At 28.5% G+C, this 15,380-nt stretch overlaps 1 protein-coding gene across 1 annotated transcript; it reads right to left on the bottom strand.

Moving 5' to 3' along the window:
* Window positions 1-481: 481 nt before the first annotated feature.
* Window positions 482-6,153, bottom strand: LOC129304622 (uncharacterized). Its single transcript, XM_054944346.1, has 2 exons — window positions 4,900-6,153; window positions 482-919 (listed from the first exon to the last, which is right to left on the bottom strand). Exon 1 carries the CDS (start codon window positions 5,837-5,839, stop codon window positions 5,111-5,113), a length of 729 nt encoding a protein of 242 aa, XP_054800321.1. The 5' UTR covers window positions 5,840-6,153; the 3' UTR covers window positions 482-919; window positions 4,900-5,110.
* Window positions 6,154-15,380: the final 9,227 nt, after the last annotated feature.

The raw sequence follows: 15,380 nt of genomic DNA, 5'->3' as shown, positions 1-15,380 counted from the left end.
GCCAGAGTTTAAACTGACCTGCAGCTCAGTTCGCTGTCATCGTCACTGTCCACAGTTAGGTCATTTTTCTCTGTTAGGTCTTCTGATTTTTCTCGTCTCCATTTGATTAGAACCTATGAAATCCCTCTATGCTCAGATTATTAGAACCTATGATATTGCTGGCTCTGATTCTTCCTATTCCCGACTTTGTCCCTCATTGTTTGCATTGGCTTGGATGATTCATGTTTTGCATCATTCGGAAAGCACTGTTTGGTGAACATCAATTGAAAGTGCACAAGGCTTGATTGACGATGCTTTTTCAGTTTAAATCAGTGCTATCAATGGCCACCATTTTTAATGTTTTATGAATAAATTTGGTATTTTGGAATATACAAATATGTGAGGTTGGCAGTTCAAAATTGCAATCGTGAGTCATGAGTCTAGAAACCAACCTTTGATGATATGTAAGCATACATTGTAGAGAATCAGAAAAATAACCAAGTTGACATTTGGAACTTTTGGAGTTTATTTCATTTTGTTGGGTGATTACAAACGTGCTGTACCAGCCTTTAAATATCCAGAAAGAAACAAGAATAAAGAAACAAGAAATACCAGCTTCAGTGGCACTGCTACATACACACATGCACTAACTGAGCCCAATACACAAGGCCCAAATATACACATTACAGACTAATTTTCAACACTCCCCCTCAAGTTAGTTCTGAATAGATTGAAGAAACCTAACTTGCTGATCATGCGCTCATGTGCCTTTCGACCAAGAGCTTTGGTTAAGATGTCTGCTTGCTAGTCTCCAGTCATCACATGATTCAAGCTAATTAATCCATTTTGAAGTTTTTCTCGCACAAAATGACAATCGATCTCAATATGCTTTCTTCTTTCATGGTAAACAGGGTTAGAGGCAATTTGAATTGCAGCTTTACTGTCACAATGAATGCATACAGGTGTTAAATCATAAACATGTAAATTTTTAAGTAAACCAGTGAGCCATATAACTTCAGAAACAACACTACCCATAGCCCTATATTCTACTTCAGCAGATGACCTTGAGACAGTAGTTTGCTTTTTAGATTTCCAAGAAATAATGGCTCGACCTAATTTGACTAAGTAACCTATTATAGACTTACGTGATTCTGGACATAAGGCCCAATCTGAATCATAAAATCCTTCCAGCACCATATTTTCTGATGAGGGAAATAGAATACCTCTGCCAGGATCCTTTTTAAGATACTTTACAGTATTTAATGCTGCTTTAAGATGTGATTTTCTATGACTGCTCATAAACTGACTCAGTAACTGAACTGCGTAGCTAATATCAGGTCTTGTGTTAGTCAAATACAGCAGTTTTCCTATTAAGCACCTATACCTCGTGGGATCAGCTAATAAATCATCTTTCTCCCCCTTTTTAGGTTCACTATAAAGCTTTAAACCTGGATTTATTGGAACATTTCTTGGTCTTGAGGCTACTAAACCTGTGGCAACTATCAAGTCTAGTGCATATTTTCTCTGATTAAGTACTAATCCTTTACTAGACTTAGCAACCTCAATGCCAAGGAAATATTTTAGTAAGCCCAAATCCTTCATTTTAAAATTAGTGTGCATAAAATCTTTAGTTTTATTTATCCCTTCTTGGCTATTTCCAGTTATTACCAGATCATCAACATAAGCCAAAACAATAATAAACTCATCTGCATCTTGCTTAGTAAACAATGAATAATCATATTTGCTTTGAATAAAACCTCCAGAAATTAAAGCTTCACAGAGTTTTATATTCCATTGCCTAGCTGCCTGTTTTAAGCCATAAAGTGATTTAGCTAATCTACAAACCCTTTTCTCTCCCTATTTGGAATCTTCATATAGACTTCCTCATCTAAGTCTCCTTGAAGAAAAGCATTGTCAACATCCATTTGAGTTATATTCCAATTATGATGTGTAGCAAGTACTAGAACTGAACGTACAGTTGTCATCTTGACAACAGGAGAAAAAGTTTCAGTGTAATCTATTCCTTCCCTTTGGCTAAAGCCTTTAGCCACTAACCTAGATTTTAGTTTATTTAATGTCCCATCTGCATTATACTTCTTTTTGTAAACCCACTTACAACCTATGGGTTTCTTTCCTAGAGGTAAGTCAACTATTTCCCATGTCTTATTATTTTCTAAAGCGCTTATCTCATCTTGCATTGCCTTAATCCACCTCTCATCTTTAATTGCTTCCTCAAAAGTATTAGGTTCACTAATATCATCTATTACAGCTATGAATTCCTTATATGAGTCAGAAATATTTGCATAATTAACACTGTGTTGCATAGGATATAGTATTTTTCTATTTCCTTTCTTGTCTATTTTATTGATAAAATCTGTATCAGAACAGTCATAATCTCTAAGCCAACTGGGAGCCTTTCTATGTCTGACAGGTCTGTGACTATCTGAGCTACCTCTTGTATCATTATTTAAATTAGTATTGCTATTTGGTATGCTGTCACTGTTGTAAGTTTCAAACAAATGCTCATTATTTGGGCGTAACATACTATTAGATGGGGTGACCTCAGAAGCACCGATATGCGAAAATGGCCGGCGTGTCCGTATCGGATACGTATCCGACACAGACACGCGTTCAGGACGGGGGAACGGCGCGTCCCTTTTCCAAGTTTCTGGCGGACGCGGGCAGATGCGGGTCGAGACGGGTTGACGAGGGTCGGACGCGGGCTGACGCAAAACTCTGCATTTTTCACCTCTTTTTACTCAGTCCCAACTCCAAAAACCCGATGCCCTAAGATTTTCAGCTCCAATCGACCCCCTTCTCGTGTTTTCCGCTCTGTCGCTCATTGCTTGTGTCGACCGCTGTATCGCTCTGAGTCAGACGCGTTTTCACTTCTCACTTCGCACGCTGCCTCACTCTCACGTCTTCGACCTCATCATTCTTCAGTCTTCAGTCTTCAGCTTCAATCTTGATAATTCATTCAGCTTCAATCTGAGCTCTGCCTCAGCGTCTTTGACCTCATCTCTATCTCTTCTGCTTTTCACTTTTTTATTGTTCAATGTTGTGCTGCTGCCTGATGGATATTTATTGGGATTATTGCATTGCTGGACAATGAATATTTATTGCTCAATTCTTCACTGCTGAACCGAGAGAGGCAGAACAACTGATCAATTTTTTAAATTTAATACTGAATTATTAAATTTTTTTTATTTAGATGGATTATTTTATTGAGTTAAACATTGATTTATTTTTAATTTTTATTGACTCTCTTTATGTTAAAATTTTTATTAGAATTATTTTAAGTTGATAATTATTTTTTGCCACTTGATAGTATTTAAGTACTTAACTATTTGTTGTATTATATTTTATGATGGCATTAAACATCTTGAAATTGTATTTTTAAACATTCAAATATTTAATATTTAATTATTTATATAGCCGTACCCGTATCCTAAAATTTTAAAAAATAGCCGTGTCCGCGTATCGTATCGTATCGTACCTGACACTCGTACCCGTATCGGTGCTTCTTAGGGGGTGACAGGGTTAGGAATATCATCAAATATAAAAGGATCTTGTGAGCGTACCTGTTCTTGTTGATTGTCATTACACAGCTGATTTGAAAAGGGAAACTCATTTTCAATGAAAATAACATCACGATTTACAAATATATTATCACTCTTAATATCATAGAGGATGTACCCCTTTTGACTGTTTGGATATCCTAGGAAAACACATCTAACAAATCTCGGTTGAAACTTTTCTAGTTTCCCAGGTATCTTAGCATATGCTAAACAACCAAAGACTTTCATTTTTGAGATGTCAGGCTGCCTCTTATACAATATTTCAAATGGTGTTTTATAATCCAGCACCTTTGAAGGAATTATATTTATAATATGAACGACAGTCCTGATGGCTTCCCCCCAAAACTGAATTGGTATGTTAGCCTGGAACATTAGGCTACGAGAGACCTCTAATATGTGTCGGTGTTTTCTTTCAACAACCCCATTTTGTTGTGGAGTGTGAGTACAAGAAGTTTCATGAATGATTCCATTTTCAACAAAATATGCAAAAGTGTCACGGTTTACAAATTCAATGCCATTGTCTGTTCGAATTCGTTTAATCTTGGTTGAGAATTGATTAGATATGAGACATATAAACTGCTTTAGATAATAAAATGTTTCATATTTGTTATGCATAAGATAAGTCCACGTGGTTCAAGGGAAATCATCAACTATAGTAAGGAAAAACTTGTAACCTTGATGAGTAGGGTATTTGTAAGGACCCCAAACATCGATATGAAGCAAATCAAAGAAGTGGGAAGTCTTTATTTCACTAGAAGGAAAAGATAAACGAGATTGTTTTGCTTTAAAACAAATGTCACAACCAGATGAATTAATAGATGATAACTTGTCTTGCAAGGGAATTACATGTTTGAGAACAAGATCTGAGGGATGTCCTAATCTGAGGTGCCAGATATTTGTATTGGAAATGATATTACTAGTATGAATACTAGATGATGGGGTAGAGTCATTATTAACCAAATATAGACCAAACTCAACTCTACCAATCATCTTGGTTCTGCCACTGAAGAGATCCTATAACAGACACATATTAGGAAAAAAGCAACGACACAATTTTGATCTTTTGTTAACCGAGAAATTGAAATCAAATCATAACAAATACCAAGTGCATAGAGGACATCTTGCAAGATAACATTATCAAATATTCTAATACTCCCAATGTGTGTGACAGTGAGTTTGTCAGCATTTGCAATTTTTATTTTAAGTGGGTGTCCATTATAGTTATTATAAGTGTCAAAGTAAGACAGTTTACTCACAACATGGCAGGAAGCTCCTGAATCTAATAACCAGTGTAGTTATGAATTAAGTGTAGAAATGTGAGAGAATGAATAGAAATCCAAACCTGAGTTTCTTCTCGAGTCATTGGTGGTCATTCCTCCCATTGAAAGAGATTTAGTTGAGAGGGCCTGAATTTCTTTCTTTAGGTTCTCGATTATTTTCTCATACTCTTTTAGCGATAGAAGTTGGCGTTCAGATGAGGATTCGGATTGTGATTTGGAAGAGTTATGGAGACTTGATCCATCAATATGATTTACTCAACTAAAGGCACTGCCTCATCCCCTGCCTACTTGAGGATTAGAAGGGAACCCGATAATATGAAAGCAGTTGTCCCTTGTGTGGCCTCTACGATGGCAATAAGAACACTCTTCAGATGAGTTGTTTCTCCCTCTTCCTCTTCCAATCCTTCCATGACCTCTAGTAGTAGTGGAAGCAGAGTAGTCTGCTGTTGGTAAGGGAAATGATGAGATCGACCGTTGAGCTTCCTCTTGAGAGATAATTGGGTCTGCTTGGTTGACCGAGGGTAGTGGGCTCATGAGGAGAATCTGACTTTTGATGGATTGGTAGGAATCGTTAAGGCCCATGAGGAATTGAAATAATTTTTGCTGCTGAACATGCTTCGCATATTCAACCGAGGATGGGCATTTGCAGGCGAGCAAAGGGACGATAGTGGAGAATTCTTCCCATAATTCTTTCAATCGAGTAAAATAACTGGAAACGCTCGTACCTCCCTGGGTAAGTGTATTAATAAACCGATGAAGGCTATATACTTTAGTTCCGTCGGTTATGTCGAATCGTTCGCGGAGGTCGTTCCAAACATCTTGAGTGCTTTCGGAAAATGTTATACTGGCCGCTATTTCCTTGGAGATCGAGTTGATTAACCAAGATAGTACGACAGCATTGCTCCCATTGGCCTTGAAAACCCTCGATTTGTAACTCTTTCTTGCAAGATCCATCGATAAGGCCGATTTTATTTTTTGCTCTAAGTGCCATTCGGATGGCATGGCTCCAAACGCTGTAATTGGTGCTGCCGATAAGTGGTTGAGGGACTAAAGTTGCGGCTTGGGTGTTTGAAGGATGAAGATATAAAGGGTGGTTCATGTCAATGGCAGAAGCGGAGGATCGTGTATAATCGGAATCTGCCATGAAGGATCTTGAGGGATGGCTTGGATATATGGGTCGGTGATTTGAAGAACTTCGAGAGGAGCTATGCGGTGATGAAGGGGATGAAGAATCAAGATTTGGAAGAAAGAATCTGGTTAGGTCAGGAAGGGGTGATTGGACCGGGTCGGTGGGAGTAGATCGGGTCGGTTTATCGACCTGGCTCTGGTACCATGTAGAGAATCAGAAAAATAACCAAGTTGACATTTGGAACTTTTGGAGTTTATTTCATTTTGCTGGGTGATTACAAACGTGCTGTACCAGCCTTTAAATATCCAGAAAGAAACAAGAATAAAGAAACAAGAAATACCAGCTTCAGTGGCACTGCTACATACACACGTGCACTAACTAAGCCCAATACACAAGGCTCAAATATACACATTACAGACTAATTTTCAACATACACTTTCTTCTAAAGCTCATTTTTTTCATCATGAATAATTAATTATTTAGCATAGAAAAGAAAATAAACACTTTCGAATTCGTTTTGTGTTAGGCAGCTGAAGTTATGATATTGTAGGCATAATGCATATGAAGTTATTCCATATTGGAAACGTGATCCATATTTCTCATGTTTCTTGTGTCAAAAAATGCACCATATTAAGGAGGAAAAGAGTGGTGTCGTTATTGCTGTTGGTGAGAACTTGGTCTGCTTCCTCAACTATATCAGACACTCAATTTTTTAAAAATTTGATGATGATGACGCAGTTTTTTATTCATGATTCCTCTCGGTTCATAGTAGCTGGGCATCAACTTGTCTTTTAAAATTTTGTCCTTTTTGAAACTCCCATCATAACTCTCTGTAAATTATGGCAACTCTTGCATTTCTTTAAGGTGGTTTCTTATTTGATGTTAAAATCTGTTTCAATAACAATTATTTTTCTTTGTTTCATAGAGCACCACATTTTCTATTGAGATGAATGGATTTTTTTAATCTCATTTTATTATATATTTAATGTCATAGCTTAATGTTAAGAATGAATAGTTTTTTTAGCATGCAATTATATAGTTAATTATATATATTAACTACATAATTATGATACATATATATATGTATAATTTTGGATGAAAAGTAAAAATTATAATTTAGCTGACATTCTGTTTTTATCAATATTTTTTTAAAAACTTTACATGTTTATTTTATTTTTTTCGTTCAAATGCGTGTATATTTTATTAAGTATTCATAAAAAATGAGGATATAGTTGTCTATAATACAATTATTTTCCTTCCTGCTCCTCCTTTTAAACCAAACTAGTAAAGTACCTGTGCGATGCATGAGTTTTATACTATAGTTTTTATAAATAGATTCAAAAAAATAACTTGTAAAAGATATTTTATCCATATATATCATCATATATGCAGTGGAGTTGTATAATTATAATCATTAATATTATATATACATATTCAAGTAAAGAAAATGGTAAAAACTAATTGCATATTGTGTAAATGGATATGATGGGAGGTAAATTAATAAATTTTTATAATTATTTAAATCAAATTATCAAATACATCTTTATAAACGACATTAAAAGTTATATCTCTATAGTGACTATCCTCATCAAGAACTAATATTTTTAAACTCTCCATGCTTTGAACATGAGAAATAACATATAATTGGTCATCGATAAAAACAGGATGAGTTTTGTGCAAACTAATATGACATGGGATCAAATTCTAGCTCTTATCAATGGAAACAACAAAGACTAACATAATGAGAAACTACTTCCTTCTCATAATAAATGATAATCTTAAATCAGATAGATACATAGCAATACCTGATATACATACTTTCATCTTTATAGTTGATCCAGACATTTATTAAGCTTTAATAATTTCTAGCTCATGTAACCATAAGACGTGTACCATTATACAACCCATAAACTTCTCAATGTTTTGGTTCACATTAAAATTGGGACACATATTTTAAGATTTATTTCATAATTCAGGAGGTTTGACATTGTAATTTAATTTAAAAAATGTGCAAAATGCAAGTCATTAAGTAAATTTATATCTCCAACATGTTTATAACACTATCAAAGCTCATGTATACAACTTTCTCTCAAGAAGTAAGGTAACATGTACTTATTCACTTATTCAGTCACAACCTACATAAGAGCTAATACAGTCATATCTTTAAAATATGAAGAATTATATATATTGGCAAGGAAAATTGAGAAAGTTGAATTAACAATAGACTTAACGATTATATTAAGCAGTTGTTCTATCAACAATTGAGATAATTCAATCAACAAAATTTTAAAGAGCATTAATAGATACTCCATTATTTATTTATAGAAGTCTCATATCTATTGTTAGTGTCAAAAGTTGACAATTGTCTTAAAATAAAAAGTTAATGATTACAAAAATAATGTCTTCTCTTGACCCACCTAGAATAACAGGAAGGCCAAATTTACCTTAGGTCTCCATCAAACATAGCAACTTTTCCTTCAAAAGAAAGATCACCAGCTAATAGGCTACTTAATTTTAAAATATCATTTAGGCATTTGTCAAGAACTTCAAGACAAAACTTGTGTGCCATTAAAGCCTCATCTCATATGATCAATGATATGTGAACAAATAATTTAGCCAAGTTGCTCCCATATTTCATGCTGCATATAATGTCTTCAATCATAGAAAGAGGAAACAAAATTTGAGTGAGTTGTATGTCCTCCTGATAAGCTATCCCGCTTAATGTTGTATTGAGAACTATTTTACCTTTAGATCTTAATGAAGTAGAAAGTGTCTTTTAAACATACGTCTTCCTAACACCACCATATCCATACATGGAAAAAAAAATCTTCATCAAATTCAGCAGCATCATCATAAATCTTCTTTTTTCTCAAAAGTTAGGCTCTAAAACATTCTCATCAATTCATCATATAATGCAACCCTATTATAATTTAGCTTATTTTTTATTAATTTATTTCTACTTGTCTAAACCTGACACGTCAAGTGAAAGTATAAGCTTGTAATCTCTGGGACTTTCTTATTAGATTGTAGTATTTTTTTTTGATTTCAATTAGAGCTGGTAATATAAGTACTCGTGGATCGAACCTTATCAAAGAGTGGCAGGTTGGGTTGCATAATTTGAAGCTCGATTAGATGTTGGGTAGTTTTGACTCATACCATTTAACCTAAGCTCGCCAACCTGTGAGCTAACCTGCTTATAATTTTTTATTTTATAAATTTTTTATTGTTTAATTATTCAATCCTTTCTCTTCCAATCTTTATCATTTTATTCCAACACCTAATTAAATTAATCTTCTTTATTTAATTAGTATAATATATAGCTAGAATAAAATGGTAGTCAATACCATTTATTTTAATTAGAGTAAAATACAATCTTCTCCCTCCATTTTCCTAAAATTACACAAATTTCTTTTTGATTTTAAAACCTACATTTTAATCTAATTTTTAGCCCCATTTGGAATATTCAGTTAAATATTTTAAAATACTTTAATTTTTTAATTTTAATTATATTAAAAACTTAAAAAAATTAATTTACCCTTGTAATGTATTTGTATATTCTCTCCCCTCCTCAAGTTAAGGAACTTTAAATAATTAAATGTGAAAATTTTAAAATAAGTAATTTAAAAATTTTGTGATCAAACTAATAAAATTTAAAGAAAAGAAAGCATAAAATACACTAACTAATTTATTCTCATTATGCATTACTTCCCTATTTCATTAAGCTTTTTGCATATACATGTTTAAAATATTATTTTAGATAACTTGAGTATTTATATTTTAAAAAATAATTAAATAAATAAGTTTTCAAAACTAAAAAGTTTAAAATATGAATAAAATGTTTAAAAAATATGTGCATTAGACTTTTTTTTTAGATATATTGAATAATTGCTACATAACATCTACATTTAAATAGACTATTTTGATCTAATATATGACTTAATAATCAATTAATAATTGGGTGAATAGAAATAAAAATTTTAAAATAGAAAGAAGATTTTTGTTATAAAATTATTAATTTTAGAAAAGGTTCGTGTATGTTTAAAAAATAAAAAGGATGTATATTTAATAAAAGTAAATTAGAAGAGAAGTTAATGTATTCTATTTTTTAATTATTATAATATATACATGGATGAAAATTTAAATTAAAATTGACAATCTTTTCTAATCATCATATATTAAAATTTTAATTTATCTAGCTTAAAATTCCAAATTTAAACTTAAATAATTTTTTTTATTAAGAACTAAAAGTCTTTTTATTATTAACTACATTATATTGGCAATCCAAAATAGTTGAATATATTGACCAATATTATTAACTTATCCTACTCAAATTATAGCATGCCAAAATTTTAAATACTCCTCAAAGTTATGATTAATTTGGGAGAATTATTTTACCAAAGATATGTTTTAGAGATAATTTTTTGTACCTTCAATTGATTGATGTGTTTTTCACTTTTAACTTATTTTGATAACATATTTGAATTTCAAATCTCAATATTTACTAATTAAATAAAATGATTAGTTAAGTAAAAATATCATTAAATTAATTAATACTATTTTTAATAAGAAAATATAAATAACATTATTTAATTGAAAAATACTAGTATTTTTAGATTTCAAACTTTACACAAAAAACAATCAATATCTTAACCTTATGAGAATATTAAATTTTATGAAATTTCATCAAATTTTAATATTTCACAATAATTTAATTTTTAAAGATTTAAATATAGATGAAGATGAATAAGAAATTATATTTTTAGAAGATATACCATAACCATGTTCTTTTTATTCTGTATACATAAATAATTAAAAATTAAGTTTAAATATATTCACAAATTAACAATCAAACTTATTTTTTAAAATATAAAATTATTGAAAGAATATCAAAATAAAATCTTACATTTATATAAATCAGTTATACAAAAAAGACTTGAGGATTTCACAAAGTTAGTTAAAGGGTTAAATAATAAATTTACCTTTAAACTATAGGTCCAAAAGTATTTATACTCTAAATTTATTTTTGGTGCAATATCCTCTTTTAATCTTAAAAAATAGTGTAATATCGTCCCTATAGTTAATTAATAATAACTTTGATTGTTAGTTTATTAAAAAATTACTAAAAAGAATCTCAAAAATTATAGAAAAGAGACCAAAAAATTTTTCTTGATACTTTTGTATATTTTTTAATCATTGTCTATATTTTTGGATCTTTCACGATGATTTTTTGTTCAACTAACATTCAAAGTTAATTTTTATTAATGTTTAGAGTGACATTACTCTTTAATTCTTAATCAAATCCGTAAGTATGAAAAGAAAATAATAAGCAACACCACTTATTTGTAACTGGTATAATATCTAAATGGGAGGAAAATTTGATTTGAATTTGATAATTTTCTCTAAATTATAGATCTTCATAACTATATTAGTTGAAGTTTTGAAATTCAAGTAAAATTTTTTGAGATCTAAAAAATTATATTAAATATTATCAACCATATTTTTTTGAACTTATATAGATCTAAAAAAAGAATACATTAATTTAGAGTGCTTGAAAAGGAACCACGTGTCATAATTTGAAATATACACAAAATGACATGTGGTATTCAAATGACTAAATATTAAAATAATTATTGTTTAGTTAATTTAATAACTTTCTCCCAACTTCTCACTAAAATATTTTATCATGAGATTAATTTAAGTAATTAAAATAACTTTCAAAATTTGAATTATATTTAGTATAAATAATTATTATGAGTAACTTTAAATTTCAAAATTTGAAAATGAATCCATCTTTAAAATTCAAGTAAATATATCTTTAAATTAAATGAGATAAAATTTGATTATATAAAATAAGATGTTAATCCATCAATGTAAATATTTAAAATCACATTTTAAAATAAATTTAAATATATAAATATATATGTATATATATATATATATATATATATTGTGACTACCTTTCTAGTTTATTTGTAAATATTTAAAAATTTAGTCTGAACCTATTTAAAAACTAACAATAAAGCCTAGCTTACTAAGCATAAAATCATGTAAGAGATACACATAATGCTATTACCATTAATTCGCTCGACTTTTATGAGCTTAGCTTTTAAGAACTCAAGCTCATAAATTAAATTTTCTTAACTTTTTTTAAGTCTGACTTTTATTAATAGGATTTAGGGCTAAGTTTGAAACTCATATAATTTTTAATTTTTTAAATTAAAAAATTTTAATTATACTAATATATATATATATATATATTACAAAACACCTTAATTAAATATCTAAAAGATAATAATAAAATTTAAAGTATAATTAAAATAATACTAACCTTAGAATATAATATAAGCTGTATAATTCCTAACTTTCTATCATCTAAAATGTAAATATAATATTAAAATACCTTGATAGAAATGTATTTATAACTAAAACTGTTAATATGATTTGAAATTAATTAGTTGTAATTTAACATATATTCAAAATTTAATTGAAATATTTTTTATTTTGATATGAATCATAGAATTACATCCTAAAACTGTTATTGGTGACTTTAAAAAATTTATATAATATTGCATGCATAAAATAAAAATTTATAAATGAAAAAATCCATTTATATATATAATAAAATAAATAAATTCAATTATTAAAAATATATCTTAATAAAATAATTTTTTCCAAAAAATTTAATTTTAAAACAATAATTCTTGTTTAAAAATAAAATAAAAAAATTAAATTGAAAATACTTTTGAAAAGCATGGTTAAAAAATAATTAAATTTAAAAATACTATGTTGTAATATCTAATACAACAAATATATATAATATAAATAAAATATTTAAATTTTTTAAAAAAATTTAATTGATTAAAATTAATATTTATATTTAAATTTATTTTAATTATATAATATATTTATGTATTTTATAAAAAAATCCAATTTATATATTTTTTGTATCCATTTAAATTGTTTAAAATAAATAAATTTATATATTTTATTATTTTATTTTTCAAACCGCACCCGTCAAAATATAACTAAAATTCAATTTTATTATTGTATAAAAATAAAAAATAATTTAATTAATTCATTTTAAATTGTTCAATTTGAAATTCAAATAGATAAATATAGTTAAAATAAAATAAAAATAAATAAAAATGGTATGTCATCCCAAACCTAACTTCACACCCCAAATCTATCAAATGAATTGGTTTAAAAGGATAAATAATTCTTTCAAACTTATTTATTAAACATATTAAATAAACAATTTATTATTTTCAAAAACTTGACATATTGAACAAAGTTGTCATTACTTTACTTTTTAGTTATCTTAAACTAATTCTGTATATCATATGAGATAGTTGAAAACTTGTTATATAAAATAAGATTATTTAATATATATATATATATATATACACACACACAATCTTTATATATTAAATAATATTAGATAATCCACAATTAAAGTTTTTGAATTGATGCTAAAGAATTAAGATAGGGAATTATTTTAAACGTGCTAAATAGAGTTTTCAAAGAATAAATTTAGAAAATTTAAATACATAACAAGTAAGTAATTATCATTTGTTGTCTCTCTGTCTGTATGTTCTGAAATGTTAACAAAATTAAACTCAAAATGATGGATGGATGGAATCCACCTCAAAATACAATTTCACATAAAAAACATGAAGCTAATCTTGTAAGGATAATCTATTGTCCGATATGATCAGGAGCATTGAAAGACATGCAACATATCTCTAGAATATCTCATAAAAGGCTTCCGAATGACTACAAAGATTTGGCTACCTTATAGTAATATTGTCCTATAAATAAGATAAGTATTATATATTGAATGTAATTGATGAGATCCAAATTATAAAAACAAATACAAAAACATAAACACTTATCAAACATCCTAGAAGATCAATTCAATACCCGTTAGATTTTTTGAATATATTTCTACTTAGCAATCACTAAATATGAATTATCCTAACCACAATGTGTCAATCCTTTTTTTTTTTTTTTTGTTATATTAATGATGCGAATTGCATGCATCTTAAATATAAAAGCCATTGATAGTATAAATAATAGTTGAGAGGAGATTAAACCAAATGTGATTAGAAGTGAGACAGATGTGAAGGTGTAAAATATGCTATTGGCCTAATCTAATAATTTATAATTGAATAAGGTTGAATTGAGAGAGAAAATTAAAGGGTAATTTTTAAAAATAAGGATAATAGATATTAAATATTTATTTTGGTGAGTATAAATATTTAATGTATTTGAATGTATTTGAATTTTAACAAACTTCATGAGAGCCTTTTCAACATATTAGTATTATTCAAAATTTATATTAAATAGATTAATATCTATACTTTATCATATTTATGATTCTCTAAAATCATGATGATAACTAAACATTCAAATACATATTTCTTTTTCTAAATATTTAAACAGATAAATATTAGTTTAAATTTGAATACCAATATATTTGCATATACATACTCGATCATATGAAGTTATGAACCTAAATTTTTGATGGTAGATATTAATTTGAATTTAAATATGATGAGATTTGAATTTCAAATAGGTAAAAAATAATTTTTATATATATCTAAAAACTAGTAAGTCATCCTACATCTAACTCCAAACCTAAATAACATATTTTATGTACATTGAAAATAATAATTAGCCCAAACCTAACTCCAAACTAACTCCAGAGCACAAAAACGCAGGAAAGACATCCTGAAGCATTGAATTACAGCAAACATAAAAATGGATACATAACATTTTCTCGTAGCCTTTAACCTTACTTATATATAGATATATAATGATGGAGTGTTAATATCAATTGTCAAAATGATGGCCGTAGCAATTGACCTTTTATTGATTTTAGGTTAAAATATATTTTTATTACTCTAACTTTATAAAATATTTTAATTTGATCATTTAATTATATAAAGTATCTTTTTAGTCTTTTAATCTTAATATCATTAGTTTTAAATGATTATTTTTGTGTCAATCATTATTATATATTTAAAAAAATTAAACTTAATATATCAACATTTAAGAATGTTTTGTCACTATTTAAAAGTTTAATATAAAAATTTATTTAGATAAAACTAATAGTGTTAGAGTTAAAATATCAAAAAATATTGAGAAAATTTGCTCAATGGCTTCAAAAAATACAACTTTCATAAATTATGAAAGAAGTTTTTGAATATTTTGGAATATGGCCCATTCAAAAATAAATTAGATGTGTTTTTACTCCTTTGTCCTCAAATTCATTCAGTTATTTTTATTAAAATAGAATATAACTGATGTTATTTTTATCTAATTTTCTTTAATTTTATTTCTCCATCCAGACGGTTATTTTTACCATCTTCATCAGGGATCACAGAACATATTTTATCGTACAGTGCTTGCCTC

This window comes from Prosopis cineraria, unplaced genomic scaffold (genome assembly GCF_029017545.1).
Source record: "Prosopis cineraria cultivar Desert tree isolate PC_DT_omini unplaced genomic scaffold, ASM2901754v1 PC3, whole genome shotgun sequence".
In the NCBI taxonomy this organism is placed as follows: domain Eukaryota; kingdom Viridiplantae; phylum Streptophyta; class Magnoliopsida; order Fabales; family Fabaceae; genus Prosopis; species Prosopis cineraria.
The sequence above is the reverse complement of the archived record's forward strand: the minus strand, read 5'-3'. Positions and strand labels throughout refer to the sequence as shown.